The sequence below is a fragment of the Salmo trutta genome, unplaced genomic scaffold, assembly GCF_901001165.1.
Source record: "Salmo trutta unplaced genomic scaffold, fSalTru1.1, whole genome shotgun sequence".
Classification (NCBI taxonomy): domain Eukaryota; kingdom Metazoa; phylum Chordata; class Actinopteri; order Salmoniformes; family Salmonidae; genus Salmo; species Salmo trutta.
In genome coordinates this window covers 21,272-38,744 of record NW_021822818.1, presented here as the reverse complement: position 1 = coordinate 38,744, position 17,473 = coordinate 21,272, and the positions used below count along the sequence as shown (strand labels likewise).

The 17,473-nt window shown below is 43.0% G+C and overlaps 1 protein-coding gene across 1 annotated transcript in view; it reads left to right on the top strand.

The window, feature by feature from the left end:
- LOC115185011 (cilia- and flagella-associated protein 54-like) overlaps positions 1-17,473 on the top strand; it is a 42,159-nt gene that overhangs the window by 9,045 nt on the left and 15,641 nt on the right. Inside the window, exons 4-13 of the mRNA XM_029745613.1 lie at positions 843-969; positions 8,572-8,671; positions 8,781-8,875; positions 9,055-9,255; positions 9,628-9,800; positions 10,007-10,197; positions 10,458-10,667; positions 16,420-16,613; positions 16,958-17,093; positions 17,345-17,468. Coding sequence (XP_029601473.1) covers positions 843-969; positions 8,572-8,671; positions 8,781-8,875; positions 9,055-9,255; positions 9,628-9,800; positions 10,007-10,197; positions 10,458-10,667; positions 16,420-16,613; positions 16,958-17,093; positions 17,345-17,468 — 1,551 coding nt within the window. The remainder of the gene's footprint in view (positions 1-842; positions 970-8,571; positions 8,672-8,780; positions 8,876-9,054; positions 9,256-9,627; positions 9,801-10,006; positions 10,198-10,457; positions 10,668-16,419; positions 16,614-16,957; positions 17,094-17,344; positions 17,469-17,473) is intronic.

The window sequence follows — 17,473 nt, the reverse complement described above, 5'->3', positions numbered from 1 at the left end:
TACCAAGACGACATTGAATGTTCCTGAGTGGCCTAGTTACAGTTTTGACTGAAATCGGCTTGAAAATCTATGGCAAGACTTGAAAATTGTAACGGCTGTCGGGAGAGAGAGTAGACCAAGGCGCAGCGGAGTTAGTGTTCATCATTGAATTTAATAACAGAAAGAACACTATACAAAACAAAACAAGAAAACCGACAGCCAAACAGTCCTGTCAGGTGCAAAACACTAAACAGAAACAATTACCCACAAAACCCCAACGGAAAAACAGGCACTTATGTGTGACTCTCAATCAGCAACAACACTCTACAGTTGTGCCTGATTGGAAGCCACACGGCCAAAATCAATGAAACAAACCAACATAGAAAAATGCACATAGAACGCCCACCCAATGTAACACCCTGGCCTAACCAAAATAAAGAACAAAAGCCCCTCTCTATGGCCAGGGCGTTACAAAATGATCTGTCTAGCAATGGTCAACAAGCAATTTGACAAAGATTACATTTTTTCAATAATAGTGCAAATATTGTACAATCCAAGGTGTGCAAAGCTCTTAGAGACTTACCCAGAAATAATCACAGCTGTAATCGCTGCCAAAGGTGGTTCTAACATGTATTGACTCAGGGATATGAATACTTACGTAAATTTGATGTTTCTATATTTTATTTTCAATAAATGTGTAAAGATTTCTAAAAACATGTTTTCACTTTGCGAGAAAATATATATATAGGCTGTAACACAACAAAATATTGAATAAGTCAAGGGGTATGAATACTTTCTGAAGGCACATTGTGTATGTGTCTGTCTGTACTGAATGATCAATGTGTATTTGGCGTGTGTTTCAGTGATGAAGTTCAAGCGCAAGTCGTGCTTCATGGAGTTTGCTGTGCTGCTGCTCCAGAGGACCATGCAGGCAGACCATCTAGAGCTGGTCCTGCAGTGGGGACACGACATATTTGGCTGGCTTAGCAGGTACTGTATAGTACCGCCCTGTAAGTACTATTATCACATTTTAGTTAATACCTATGTGATATAAAGTCCCGTGTTTAGTGGACCTGCTTGGTTCTGACAGACATTTTGGCTTATAAATCGATCTGTGGACACGGTAGGATTCACACGGACACAGGAGTATGTCTCTTCTGCCTGTGTGTAGCAGGATGTGAAATCTGACACCACTTGAAGCTGGGCTGTCCCTCCTATCATTTCATTCGCTCTTCCGACTGTCCATCAACTCCTGACTGAACTCTAACTAACAATTAACGCAGCATGAGAGAGTGGTTTTGTCATTGTAACACATTCAGAGATCAATTTATTGCTAGTAATCTAAAATTATTAATATATTTTATACAAAAAAACACTTTATGTTTGCCATAGACAGACAGTATTAACATGAGTTGAAAGGCGATTTCCTAGTTTAGATATATTTTCTCTAACACTGACATGCTGACCAAACCGCTCGCGGGCCTGCGTACGCCATAATGCACATGTTGATTTTGTACCCCCACACCAGACACGATCAGGACACGCAGGTTGAAATATCACAACAAACTATGAACCAATTATATTCATTTGGGGACAGGTCGAAAAGCATTAAACATTTATGGCAATTTAGCTAGCTAGTCCTGGGATATAAACATTTAGTTGTTATTTTACCTGAAATGCACAATGTCCTCTACTCCGACAATTAATGCACAGATAAAACGGTAAACCGAATTCCTTTCTCGTCATCTCTCCTCCTTCCTCAGGCTTCTTTTTTACTTCTTTGGACTTTATATGGAGGTTGGCAACCAACTTTACGGTTCATTACTGACTGGAGTGTGGACGTCAGTTCATCTTTCAATCACCCACGTGGATATGTGCTCCTAAAAACCAATGAGGAGATGGCACGTGGGAATATGCTCCTAAAAACCAAAGAGGAGATTTGAGAGGCAGGACTTGCAGCGCGTTGAGCGTCACAAATACGACTTTCCCGAAGCGGATCCTCTGTTTGGCCCACCACCCAGGACAATGGATCGGACAACGGCGCCGCAGAAGGGGCAGACGGAGCGGTCTTCTGGTCAGGCTCCGTAGACGGGCGCACCGCTCCCGAGCATACTACTCGCCAATGTCCAGTCTCTTGACAACAAGGTAGACGAAATCCGAGCAAGGGTTGCCTTCCAGAGAGACATCAGAGACTGTAACGTTCTTTGTTTCATGGAAACATGGCTCACTCGAGACACGCTATCGGAGTCGGTATAGCCACCTGGTTTCTTCACGCATCGCACCGACAGAAACAAGCATCTCTCTGGTAAGAAGAAGGGCAGGGGTGTATGCCTTATGATTAACGAGACGTGGTGTGATCATAACAACATACAGGAACTCAAGTCCTTTTGTTCACCTGACTTAGAATTCCTCACAATCAAATGCCGACCGCATTATCTACCAAGAGAATTCTCTTCGATCATAACCACAGTCGTGTATATTCTCCCCCAAGCAGACATATCCACGGCCCTGAAAGAACTTCATTTGACTCTATGTAAACTGGAAACCACATATCCTGAGGCTACATTTATTGTACAGTGAGGGAAAAAAGTATTTGATCCCCTGCTGATTTTGTACGTTTGCCCACTGACAAAGAAATGATCAGTCTATAATTTTAATGGTAGGTTTATTTGAACAGTGAGAGAGAGAATAACAACAAAAAAATCCAGAAAAGCACATGTCAAAAATGTTATAAAATGATTTTGTCACGTCCTGACCAGTAATAGGGGTTATTTGTTATTGTAGTTTGGTCAGGACGTGGCAGAGGGTATTTGTTTTATGTGGTTCGGGATGGTGGTTTGTTTAGTAGGGTATTTGATTTATGTATTCCGGGGGTTTTTGGGCACTGTTCTATGTTAGTGTATTTTTATGTTCTGTGTATAGCCTTGTGCCTTACCAGCCTGTGAATTGTCGTTGTGTTTTCTTTGTGTACGTGTTTATTTTGGTTCTCCTTCTTCACCAAATAAAAGAAGATGAGTGCACATATTCCTGCTGCATTTTGGTCCACTATATCCGACGTCAACTGTTACAGATTTGCATTTTAATGAGGGAAATAAGTATTTGACCCCTCTGCAAAACATGACTTAGTACTTGGTGGCAAAACCCTTGTTGGCAATCACAGAGGTCAGACGTTTCTTGTAGTTGGCCACCAGGTTTGCACACATCTCAGGAGAGATTTTGTCCCAGTCCTCTTTGCAGATCTTCTCCAAGTCATTAAGGTTTCGAGGCTGACGTTTGGCAACTCGAACCTTCAGCTCCCTCCACAGATTTTCTATGGGATTAAGGTCTGGAGATTGGCTAAGCCACTCCAGGACCTGAATGTGCTTCTTCTTGAGCCACTCCTTTGTTGCCTTGGCCGTGTGTTTTGGGTCATTGTCATGCTGGAATACCCATCCACGACCCATTTTCAATGCCCTGGCTGAGGGAAGGAGGTTCTCACCCAAGATTTGACAGTACATGGCCCCGTCCATCGTCCCTTTGATGCGGTGAAGTTGTCCTGTCCCATTAGCAGAAAAACACCCCCAAAGCATAATGTTTCCACCTCCATGTTTGACGGTGGGGATGGTATTCTTGGGGTCATAGGCAGCATTCCTCCTCCTCCTCCAAACACGGCGAGTTGAGTTAATGCCAAAAGAGCTCCATTTTGGTCTCATCTGACCACAACACTTTCACCCAGTTGTCCTCTGAATCATTCAGATGTTCATTGGCAAACTTCAGACGGGTATGTATATGTGCTTTCTTGAGCAGGGGGACCTTGCGGGCGCTGCAGGATTTCAGTCCTTCACGGCGTAGTGTGTTACCAATTGTTTTCTTGGTGACTATGGTCCCAGCTGCCTTGAGATCATTGACAAGATCTTCCCATGTAGTTCGGGGCTGATTCCTCACCGTTCTCATAATCATTGCAACTCCACGAGGTGAGATCTTGCATGGAGCCCCAGGCTAAGGGAGATTGACAGTTCTTTTGTGTTTCTTCCATTTGCGAATAATTGCACCAACTGTTGTCACCTTCTCACCAAGCTGCTTGGCGATGGTCTTGTAGCCCTTTCCAGCCTTGTGTAGGTCTACAATCTTGTCCCTGACATCCTTGGAGAGCTCTTTGGTCTTGGCCATGGTGGAGAGTTTGGAATCTGATTGATTGATTGCTTCTGTGGACAGGTGTCTTTTATACAGGTAACAAGCTGAGATTAGGAGCACTCCCTTTAAGAGTGTGCTCCTAATCTCAGCTCGTTACCTGTATAAAAGACACCTGGGAGCCAGAAATCTTTCTGATTGAGAGGGGGTCAAATACTTATTTCCCTTATTAAAATGCAAATCAATGTTTTTCTGGATTTTTTTTTGTTTTTCTGCCCCTCACTGTTCAAATAAACCTACCATTAAAATTATAGACTGATCATTTCTTTGTCAGTGGGCAAACGTACAAAATCAGCAGGGGATCAAATACTTTTTTCCCTCACTGTAGCTGGGGATTTTAACAAGGCTAATCTGAAAACAAGGCTCCCCAAATTTTATTAGCATATCGATTGCGCGACCCGGGCTGGCAAAACCCTGGATCATTGTTATTCAAACTTCCGCGACGCATGTAAGGCCCTCCCCCGCCCTCCTTTCGGAAAAGCTGACCACGACTCCATTTTGTTGCTCCCAGCCTATAGACAGAAACTAAAACAGGAAGCACCTGTGCTCAGGTCTGTTCAACGCTGGTCCGACCAATTGGGTTCCACGTTTCAAGATTGCTTCGATCACGTGGACTGAGATTTGTTCCGTCGAACAACAACATTGATGAATACGCTGATTTGGTGAGCGAGTTTATTAGCAAGGGCATCGGTGATGTTGTACCCACAGCGTCTATTAAAACATTCCCCAACCAGAAACCGTGGATTGATGGCAGCATTCGCGCAAAACTGAAAGCGCGAACCACTGCTTTTATTTAGGGCAAGGTGACCGGAATCATGACCGAATACAAACAGTGTAGCTATTCCCTCCGCAAGACAATCAAACAAGCTAAGCGTCAATGTTGAGACAAAGTAGAGTCTCAATTCAATGGCTCAGACACGAGAGGTATGTGGCAGGGTCTACAGTCAATCACGGACTACAAAAGAAAAACCAGCCCCGTTGCGGACAGCGATGTCTTGCTCCCAGACAAACTAAACAACTTCTTTGCTCGCTTTGAGGACAATACAGTGCCACTGACACGGCCCGCTACCAGAACCTGCGGCCTCTCCTTCACTGCAGCCAACGTGAGTAAAACATTTAAACGTGTTAACCCTCGCAAGGCTGCAGGCCCAGAAGGCATCCTCAGCCGCGTCCTCAGAGCATGCGCAGACTAGCTGGCTGGTGTGTTTACGGACATATTCAATCAATCCTTATCCCAGTCTGCTGTTCCCACATGCTTCAAGAGAGCCACCATTGTTCCTATTCCCAAGAAAGCTAAGGTAACTGAGCTAAATGACTACCGCCCCGTAGCACTCACTTCCATCATCATGAAGTGCTTTGAGAGACTAGTCAAGCACCATATCACCTCCACCCTACCTGACACCGTAGACCCACTCCAATTTACTTACCACCCTAATTGGTCATCAGACGACGCAATCGCCATCGCACTGCACACTGCCCTAACCCATCTGGACAAGAGGAATACCTATGTAAGAATGCTGTTCATTGACTACTGCTCAGCATTTAACACCATAGTACCCTCCAAACACGTCATTAAGCTCGAGACCCTGGGTCTCGACCCCGCCCTGTGCAACTGGGTCCTGGACTTCCTGACGGGCCGCCCCCAGGTGGTGAGGGTAGGTAACAACATCTCCACCCAGTTGATCCTCAACACTGGGGCCCCACAAGGGTGCATTCTCAGCCCTCTCCTGTACTCCCTTTTCACCCATGACTGCATGGCCATGCACGCCTCCAACTCAATCATCAAGTTTGCAGACGACACTTCAGTGGTAGGCTTGATTACCAACAATGACAAGATTGCCTACAGGGAGGAGGTGAGGGCCCTCAGAGTGTGGTGTCAGGAAAATAACCTCACACTCAATGTCAACAAAACAAAGGAGATGATCGTGAACTTCAGGAAACAGCAGAGGGAGCAGCCCCCTATCCACATCGACGGGACAGTAGTGGAGAGGGTGGAAAGTTTTAAGTTCCTCAGCGTACACATCACGGACAAACTGAAAGGGTCCACCCACACAGACAGCGTGGTGAAGAAGGCGCAGCAGCGCCTCTTCAACCTCAGGATGCTGAAGAAATTCGGCTTGTCACCAAAATCACTCACAAACTTTTACAGATGCACAATCGAGAGCATCCTGTCGGGCTGTATCACCGCCTGGTACGGCAACTGCTCCGCCCACAACCGTAAGGCTCTCTCTCCAGAGGGTAGTGAGGTCTGCACAACGCATCACCGGGGGCAAACTACCTGCCCTCCAGGACACCTATACCACCCGATGTCACAGGATGGCCAAAAAGATCATCAAGGACAACAACCACCCGAGTCACTGCCTGTACACCCCGCTATCATCCAGAAGGCAAGGTCAGTACAGGTGCATCAAAGCGGGGACCGAGAGACTGAAAAACAGCTTCTATCTCAAGGCCATCAGACTGTTAAACAGCCATCACTAACACTGAGTGGCTGCTGCCAACATACTAACTCAACTCTAGCCACTTTAATAATGGAAAAATTGGATGTAATAAATGTATCACTAGCCACTTTAAACAATGGCACTTTACATAATGTTTACATACCCTGTATTGCTCATCTCATATGTTTATACTGTACTCTATACCATCTACTGCATCTTGCCATCCTGATGTAATGTATCACTAGCCACTTTAAACAATGCCACTTTATATAATGTTTACATACCCCACATTACTCATCTCATATGTATATTCTGTACTCTATACCATCCACTGCATCTTGCCTATGCCGTTCGGCCATCACTCATTCATATATTTTTATGTACATATTCTTACTCATTCCTTTACACTTGTATGTATAAGGTAGTTGTTGTGAAATTGTTAGGTTAGATTACTTGTTAGATATTTCTGCATGGTCGGAACTAGAAGCACAAGCATTTCGCTACACTCGCATTAACATCTGCTAACCATGCGTATGTGACAAATACAATTTGATTTGATTTGAAATAGAACCAAGTTATTTTTTAGTTGCTGGCCACGCATATGAGCAGTGTGGGTGCAATGATTCAATAACATGTATGCGTAAATATATTTTGCAACGCTCGCACACGGGACGTGTCCGGTCTGGTCAGCATGTAAATATACAAATATGTATTTTACAGTTATAAGGAAGGTGAAATCTTATAGTTAGTAATTTTATAAATTGATTATACTATATTTAGAATAAATATAAGTAATTTCAAACCTTATTCATATAGTTTTGTTGAATAGGAAATACATCATATTAAACATTTAATATTTTCATTGTATTTCTGCTATGTACTTGAGCTCAAAAGTGACTACACCTCAGCAATGTGTAACTATTTTTACCAGAAAGGTGAGATTTTAACCTTTCTTGGAGTATGCAGCATTACTAGTTATTATTTATTTGTATTTGTATTTATTAAGGATCCCCATTAGCTGCTGGAAAGGCAGCAGCTTCTCTTCCTGTGGTCCAAACACAAGGCATTTACATTACATATACAGTACCAGTCAAAAGTTTTTGACACACCTACTCATTGCAGGGTTTTTCTTTATTTTTACTATTTTCTACCGACTTGTTAGATTTTTGTGACTGCACTTGAAGAAACTTTCAAAGTTCTTCAAATTTTCCGGATTGACTAACCTTCATGTCTTAAAGTAATGATGGACTGTTGTTTCTCTTTGCTTATTTGAGCTGTTCTTGCCATAATATGGACTTCTTCTGTATACCACCCCTACCTTGTCATGCCAAGAGTGCAAAGCTGTCATCAAGGCAAAGGGTGGCTACTTTGGAGAATCTCAAATATAGAACATATTTTGATTTGTTTAACACTTTTTTGGTTACTACACGATTCCATATGTGTTATGTCTTCACTATTATTCTACAATGTAAAAAATAGTAAAAATTAAGAAAAACCGTTGAATGAGTAGGTGTGTCCAACTTTTGACTGGTACTGTAAAACAAAAGATAAAACAGTACAAATGTTAAAACAGTACATCATATAACATTATTAAGCAACTAGATATCTACAATACAAAATGTATAGTACCACCATACAACAATATTACATTGTAGGTGTGTGTAGAGTGCGTGTGCTAGCGCTTGTGTGTGTTTGAGTGTGTCTGTACCTTTGTGTGTGTCTCTTCTCAGTCCCCACTTTATGGTCCTCTCATGATAAATAATTACTTTTGGGGATTACGTAGATGACATTTAAGAGGTTAAAGAATGATGTAGCTTATGAAAAGGCCTGTTGTGTCCTTGAGACAGTGCCGGTACAGTATGTTGTTGTTGTTGTTTTAGGGCTCTGAGTCATATATACCAAGTGACAGACCAGGACAAACACTGGCGGGGTCAGACTCAGAACCCAACTAACTGTATGTGATGTGGTGTGTGTGTGACAGGAGGGATGAGGGACTGACAGGGCCTAAGAAGGGCCCAGGGGACAGATCAACCTCAGGGAAAGAACTGAAGAAGTTCTCCTCCTCCATCATGGAGTACAAGGTGAGCTCAGCTAAAATCTTTCCCTTCCCTTTTCTTTTCTGTCCCTCCCATGAAGCTATTGCAGAAGTATAATTAAATAAGTCTGACAGCCATTTGTTGTCCCCTTTAGAAGAATAAAGCTAGTACATTCTGGAGTGACAAGAAGAGGAAAGAGTTTCTCCAGAAGAAACAACTGACTGCTCTGAAAGCACAGAACACAGAGAGGTGGGTACAGTACTTTTACAGCATTTGTAAAACTCTCTTTGTGCTACTCTCTTTGTGCTTATGACCAATTACTGTTCAACTTTTACCCCAATTGCATGAGTGTGTGCGGATGTGGGCTTATGCAAGTGTACATGTGTGTCCTTACCTGCGTGTATGCTCCACTCACATCTGTGTGTCAGGGAGTGTAAGGCGGTGGACACCATGCTGAACCAGCTAGCCCCCCTGGTGCGCCGTCACCAGCGTCGGAGGCGTCTGAGACAGGTGTGTTCTGAGGAGTGGCTGTGGAGGTGTCACCTCAACCTTAGCATCGCCAGGGCTCACCTGGGACTACTGAGAAGGAGCCTGGAGAACCACCAGGGCCTTGGGGCCCTACAACACAGGTAAATATAGACACAAACACACGCATGCATACATACACATATACACACACGCATACAGATCACTGTTTCCCACATATACATACTGTACCCTTGTCACGCTATCATTCCCTCCAGATTGTACTGTGCTGGCTCAGATGTTTTCTTTTCACAGTCACTGTCCTTTCCAGCACGATTCTCTAAGAGTGTAGCTAAAAGTGAGCTGAGCTAGCCCTATAACGTATCTGGTGCCAGCTCACTTTCAAGCGAGCATAGGAGAATAGTTAGCTACATTTCTGTGTTTTATTGATTGTACATATATGAACAATATTTTTGTGTACATTTTACATTTTAGAACAAAGACAATAGACCATGATGACATTTTTGTTCTTGTAGCTACAGCCAGCTGCCTCCGTTGTTGTTCTCCCTGGCCCACTCTGGTACTCTGGTGAGGTGGAGGAACATGCATCAGCACATCGGAGTCCCTGACCTGATTCCCCCGACCCCCAAAGCCACGCCCCAGCCCTGCCTCAGAGCCAACCTCCACAAGGCCAAGGAGAGCGGACAGGGTAAGGAAATAACTAACTAAACTAGCTAACTATCCTCAACACTCTTTCTCTCCCTGTCTCTCTTTTTTTCTCTTTTGCTGTCTATATCTCTCTCACTCTCTCTCTCCCTATCTCTCTTTTTTTTGACCCATCACCAGAGGGGGCAGACATCAGAGGACAAGAACATTCTTCCTATCTTTTACTCTTTCTCTCTCTCCACCCTTCAGCTGCCACCACCACCAGTGGAGAGGACTTCAACACGACAGAGAGCAGTGAGCAGGACTCTCCCCGTATCCAGCCGGCTGTGGACTCGGACTATAGTGAGCCCTCAGTGATGACCACCTCCCCGACCAGACGCACCGCCACTCAGCTGCTAGAGTCACTCAACAAGGCTGCCCTGCACCTCCGCAGAGCCATGGTACCTGATATACACACACAAACAGACACGGATGCATATACACACAAACACATACAAACAGGCAACAAAAATGAAATATGCATGCACTGTATGTATGCATACATGCGCCCACACACACTCCAAAATGTAAACCGTAACGTCAGTACAAACAATATCTGTATTTATGTTGAGAGTGTAATGTGTTTGGCAATGACCTGTATATTGGTATGTTTATGTATGGTATTTATGAAGGGTATGTGTGTGTGTGTGTGTGTAAACAGGTACTTGCCCATCGTGGGGGCCACTGGACAACGTTGCAGTGTGTGTGTCGGACACTATGGGACCAGGGCTGTACCATCACTCTACTAGTAGACAGGGGTGCATCCATGGAGCCCACCATCCCTTTAACATTGGACCAGCTCAACACTGTCCTCACCCCTTTGTTTGAGCTGGCTACAGACCTCATCATGAACATGATGGAGAAGATGCAGGTCTGACTTTATCACTTTACTCTTACAGTCCCATGCTTTTGAGCTCGATTATTGCTCAACTCATAAATATACTAATTTGTCTACACAACTTCACCAAGCAGTTGATATTGCTAAAGCAACATCAAAGTAATGAATAAACTAATGTACAGTGGGGTCTGAAATTATTGACACCCTTGATAAAGAAAAGCAAAAATGACTGTATATAATAAATAATTCAAATACTGAGCTACACTGAATACAAAACATATTTACAACACCTGCTGGTTCCATGACATAGACTGAGCAGGTGAATCCAGGTGAAAGCGATGATCACTTATTGATGTCAGTCAATATTAGGAAGGTGTTCCTAATGTTTGGTATACTCAGTGTTTATTGTATGCAAAAAAAAGGGACATTATATTATTTAATGCTATTGCTCAGAGATATAACTTTTGTTTAAAAGGTAATATATACTGAACAAAAATATAATCGCACATACAACAATTTAAAGGATTTTACTGATTTACAGTTATATATAAGGAAATCAGTCTATTTAAATACATTAGTTAGGCCCTAATCTATGGATTTCACATAACTGGGAATACAGATATTCATCTGTTGGTCACAGATACCTTAAAAAGGTAGGGACGTGGATCAGAAAACCAGTCAGTATCTGGTGTGACAACCATTTGTCTCATTCAGTGCGACACATCTCCTTCTCATAGAGTTGATCAGGCTGTTGATTGTGGCCTGTGGAATGTTGTCCCACTCCTCTTCAAAGGCTGTGCGAAGTTACTGGGTATTGGGAACTAGAACATGCTGTCATACATGTTTATCCAGAACGTCACAAACATGCTCAATGGGTGACATGTCTGGTGAGTATGCAGGCCATGGAAGAACTGTGACATTTTCAGCTTCCAGGAATTGTGTACAGATCCTTGCAACATGGGGCTGTGCATTATCATGCTGAAACATGAAGTAATGGTGGCGGATGAATGGCGCGACAATGGGCTTCAGGATCTCGTCATGGTATCTCTGTGCATTCAAATTGCCTTCGATAAAATGCAATTGTGTTCGTTGTCTGTAGTTTATGCCTGCTTATACCATAACCCCACTGTCTCCATGGGGCACTCAGCAAACAGCTCACCCACACGACGCAATACACGTACGTGGTGTGCGGTTGTGAGGCCGGTTGGACGTACTGCCAAATTCTCTAAAACGACATTGGTAGAGAAATTAACGTAACATTTTCTGACAACAGCTCTGGTGGAAATTCCTGCAGTCAGCATGCCAATTGCACGCTCCCTCAAAGCTTGAGACATCTGTGGCAGGCATTGTGATGTGTGACAAAACTGCACATTTTAGTGTGTCCTTTTATTTTCCCCAGCACAGATGCACCTGTGTAATGATCATGCTGTTTAATCAGCTTCTTGATATGGCTTCGTGATTATTGCAGCTCAATGGGGGTAACTTTTGTTGACAATTTTGGAAGCAAAACATGAGGTTGGGATCCACCCAAATCATTTGGGTTCCTGGATCCTTTCACAGCATTATAAGGCTGCGTTGAGACAATGACTTATCAACGACCCATGTCAAGCTCATTTAATCCCTACCATTGTGTCGCTGAGTTATCATAATGCTTTAGCAAATGTATATTATACCAGGGGCGTTGGTAGACACAATGTAAGTAACCAAATGTATGTCCACCTAACTGCCCTCAATGCCTCTGCTGATCCTACAGCTATTTTATGCAGCAATTATGTGTCTATGAACCAGATTTAGTCCACTGTGTGCAGCTCACCCTGCACTAACATAAATAACAGGAGAATATCTACTTCTGCTAAACTTCCCAGTAAAGCAATGAAAACAAGCAAGCATTCCAGAAAACTGCTCAAAATAGTTAACAAGGTTCATGAAATGAATAACTTGCTAGTAACAGATGACATTCATATTCTGACTATATCTGAAACTCACTTAGACAATACCTTTGATGATACAGTGGTAGTAATACAATGTTATAACATTTACAGATAAGACAGAAATGTCAATGGTGAAGGTGTTGCTGTTTATATTCAGAACCACATTCCTGTAAAGATTAGAGAGGATCTCATGTTAAATACTGTTGGAAGTAATGTGGCTACAGGTTCATCTGCCTCACCTAAAGCCCATTCTTGTGGGAAGCTGCTATAGACCACCAAGTGGTAAGTCAGTATCTGGATAATATGTGTGAAATGCTTGATAATGTATGTGATATCAACAGAGAGGTATATTTTCTGGGTGATTTAAATATTTACTAGCTTTCATCATGTTGCCCACTGAAGAAAAAACTTCAAACTGTAACCAGTGCCTCTGCAACCTGGTTCAGGTTATCATTCAACCTACCAGGGTAGTTACAAACAGCACAGGAATGAAATCAACATGTATTGATCACATCTTTACTAAATGTGTGCTTGAAAGCAGTATCCAGATCCATCGGATGTAGTGATCACAATATAATAGCCATATCTAGGAAAACCAAAGTTCCAAAGGTTGGGCCTAATATATTGTATAAGAGGTTATACAAGAAGTTTTGTAGTGATTCCTATGTTCTTGATGTAAAGAATATTTGTTGGTCCATGGTGTGCAATGAGAAGCAAACAGACGTTGCACTTGACACATTTATGAAATTGCTTATTCCAGTTACTAATAAGCATGCACCCATTAAGAAAATGACTGTAAAAACTGTTAAATCCCCATGGATTGATGAGGAATTGAAAAATTGTATGGTTGAGAGGGATGAGGCAAAAGGAATGGCAAGTAAGTCTGGCTATACAACCGATTGGCAAACATACTGCATATTGAAAGATAATGTGACTAAACTGAATAAAAAGAAGAAGAAACTATACTATGAAACACACATAAATGACATAAAGATAGTAAAAAGCTTTGGAGCACCTTTAATTACATTTTCAGCTCCATAATTCATTGAATCAGATGGCTCATTCGTTACAAAACCCACTGATATTGCCAACTACTTTAATTTTTTCATTGGCAAGATTAGCAAACTTAGGCAGGACATGACAGCAGCAAATGCTAACACGACAGTATATCTGACCAAATTATTATTGACAAGAATTGTAATTTTGAATTCCGCTTGTGGAGGAGGTGAAAAAATTGTCTATCAACAATGACAAGCCACCAGGGTCTGACAACTTGGATGGAAAATTACTGAGGATAATAGCAGACGACGTTGTCACTCCTATTTGCTATATCTTCAATGTAAGTCTACTAGAAAGTGTGTGCCATCAGGCCTGGAGGGAAGCAAAAGTCATTCCTCTACCTAAGAATAGTTAAGCCCCCTTTACTGGCTCAAATAGCTGACCAATCAGCCTTAGTAAAGTTTTGGAAAAAATTGTGTCTGACCAGATACATTGCTATTTCACAGTAAACAAATTGACAGACTTTCAGCATGCTTATAGGTAAGGACATTTAACGAGCACAGCACTTACACAAATGACTGAGAGAAATTGATGATAAAAGATTGTGGGGGCTGTTTTGTTAGACTTCAGTGCCGCTTTTGACATTATCGATCATAGTCTGCTGCTGGAAAAACGTAAACTACCGTTCAAAAGTTTGGGGCCACTTAGACATTCCCTTGTTTTTGAAAGAAAAGCATATTTTTTGTCCATTAAAATAACATCAAATTGATCAGAAATACAGTGTAGACATTGCTAATGTTGTAAATTAATATTGTAGCTGGAAACTGCTGATTTTTAATGGAATATCTACATAGGCGTACAGAGGCCCATTATCAGCAACCATCACGCCTGTGTTCCAATGGCACGTTGTGTTAGCTAATCATTTTAAAAGGCTAATTTATCATTAGCAAACACTTTTGCAATTATGTTACCACAGCTGAAAACTCTGTGGTCAAAAACAAGGACATTTCTAAGTGATCCCAAACTTTTGAACGGTAGTGTACATACACACACATGATATCATACACACTATACACACACGTACACATGGATTTTGTGTTGTAGATATGTGGTAGTGGAGTTTGGGCCTGAGGGCACACACTTAGTGTGTTGTGAATTCTGTATAACTGCCTTAATTTTACCGGACCCCAGGAAGAGTAGCTAATGGGGATCCATAATATATACAAATATGGATGGATTATCTTGACAAAGGAGAAATGCTCACTAACAGGGATGTATACAAATTTGTGCAGAAATGGAAAATGTCTGGAATATTTTATTTCAGCTCATGAAACATGGGACCAACTGTCACATCTTTCGTAGTTATTGGACCAAGGCGCAGCGGGTTGAGTGCTCATAATTCACTTTTATTGAACACGAAAACGTACGAATGAACAGGATGCAGGCTAAACACAAAGCTATGCAACTACAACTACTCACAATACCCCATACAAAACTACCCCTATACATAGGACCTTCAATCAGAGGCAACTAGAAACACTTGCGAGGGGCTGGGATCGCTCGCACCGGACTGTGCGTGCGCATGGGCGAGATCGTGCGCACTACCTCATACTCCGGCGCTCTCCACTCCAAATGCTTCCCATAATAAGCACGGGGAGTTGGCTTAGGGCTCACCCTTGGCCCAGCCAAACTCCCCGTGTGCCCCCCAATTTTTTTTTATTGGGGGTGCCTCTCGTGCTTCTCCATTGGCGCGTACAAAGCCTCATACCGGCGCCGCTCCGCCTTCGCTGCCTCTATCTCCTCCGGTGGGCGACGGTATTCCCCAGCCTGGTGCCATGGTCCAGCCCCGTCCAGAATTTCCTCCCATGTCCATGATTCCACGAAGCTCCGCTGCTGCTCCTTCCTCCGCTGCTTGGTCCGTTTGTGGTGGGTAGTTCTGTCACTTCTTTCGTAGTTATTGGACCAAGGCGCAGCGGGTTAAGTGCTCATAATTCACTTTTATTGAACACGAAAACAAGAAAATGTACGAACGAACAGGATGCAGGCTAAACACAAAGCTATGCAACTACAACTACTCACAATACCCCATACAAAACAACCCCTATACATAGGACCTTCAATCAGAGGCAACTAGAAACAGCTGCCTCCAATTGAAGGTCAAATCAATAAACTGAACATAGACGTAAACAACCTAGAACTAACATAGAATACACTAACCTAGAACCTAAACCTAAAACCCCGGTCGGTACACTCTAAACCAACACCCTTCTACATAAACACATAGCCCAAAAAACCCTGAAACACTCTAAACAAATACCCCTTCTACATAAACACATAATATAACAAACCCCTAAACACTCTAAACAAATACCCCCTGCCACGTCCTGACCAAACTACAATAACAAATAAGCCCTTTACTGGTCAGGACGTGACACCAACACTTTACGTGTTGCATTCATAATTTGTGTTCAGTAAATATAGATTTTTCAAAAACATAGGGGTCAAAATTATTGAAATTGATCATTTTGACCTCTACCTCTTTGAGAGAAAAAAAATATCTATCTTCTTTGAGCAATTGTATTAGTATGAAATAATATAATGTCCCCATTTTTTTCTCCATAAAATATAGCTCAGTATTTGAATGATTTATTTTATTCAGTCATTTTGTCTCATCAAGAGGGTCAATAATTTCAGGCCCCACTATATGTACGTATGTACAGTACATTGAAACACCCTTCATGTTTTATACAATATCTTTAAATTGAGTCAAAAATATAATGAAATAGTTGACACCACTATTATACCATGGGAATAATTGTACTTTTGTGTGTCTGTTTCCCTCCATCCGTCCTTAGCTCTGGCAGGTGTTTGAATTGGAGGATGAGGAGATGGAGGCCAGCATGCACTTCTCCGCCCCTCTGGATGACGGTACCCTGGTGGACCTGAGATGGATTAGGAGCCTCACCCTTCACACCCTTGAGCTGCTCTACCGCGAGGCTCGCTGGGAGACTCTGGCTCACCTCGCCCTGCTCTTCAACTCACACACACGGTAGGTAACATCCCTCACACACACACACACACACACTCTCTCTCTCTTGCTCTCTCTCTTTCTCACACTCTCTCTTTCTCACACTCTCTCTTGCTCTCTGGCTCTCTTGCTCGCTCTCTCGTTCTCTCTCTTTCTCGCTCTCTCTCTTGCTCTCTCTCTTGCTCTCCAAACACACACACAATCTCTCTCTCTCTTGCTCTCTCTCTTGCTCTCCATACACACACATAGTTGACCCTGCTCTTCAACTCACACACATGATAGGTAGTTTCCATCCTGTCACAGGGAGGTGTGCGTGCCTGCCTGCCTGCCAGTACTGTCTCTGTCCTATATGTTGTGCATCCCAGAGAGCGCTACACCCACATGATCACTCCTATCCTGGTCCACGCTCAGAGGAGACTGCTAGAGAGGATCAGCTACTTCGGAGGACCTCCGGTCCCTCAGCCACACTTTGTCAAAACGCAGAACCTCACTGGAGAGAAGGTTAGAGGGAATAGACACAAGCTTTTACCACCCAATGAACAGGGTGTCATACTTGATCTCAATGTCAGGACACTAATCCATTCCTAAGACTTAGTGTGGACTAGAGGATAACTCTGCTTCTATGGGGTATGGTTTATAATGAATACTGTAGGGACAGAATTGAGACTACTGCTGTGTGTTAGGATGCTGTTTGTGTGTGAAGAGTGGGTGTACAGTGTGTGTGTTGAACAGTCTCTACCCCTGCGTGTCAGATCACCAATAAGAACTATGCAGGGAGACAGCTGCTGAATTGCTGGACTCCCCCTGCTGTGCCTGCCCCCAGACGAGGGTGCAACACTCCCACCAACCCAAACGCCGAGCTCCTCGAACTCTCTGGTACG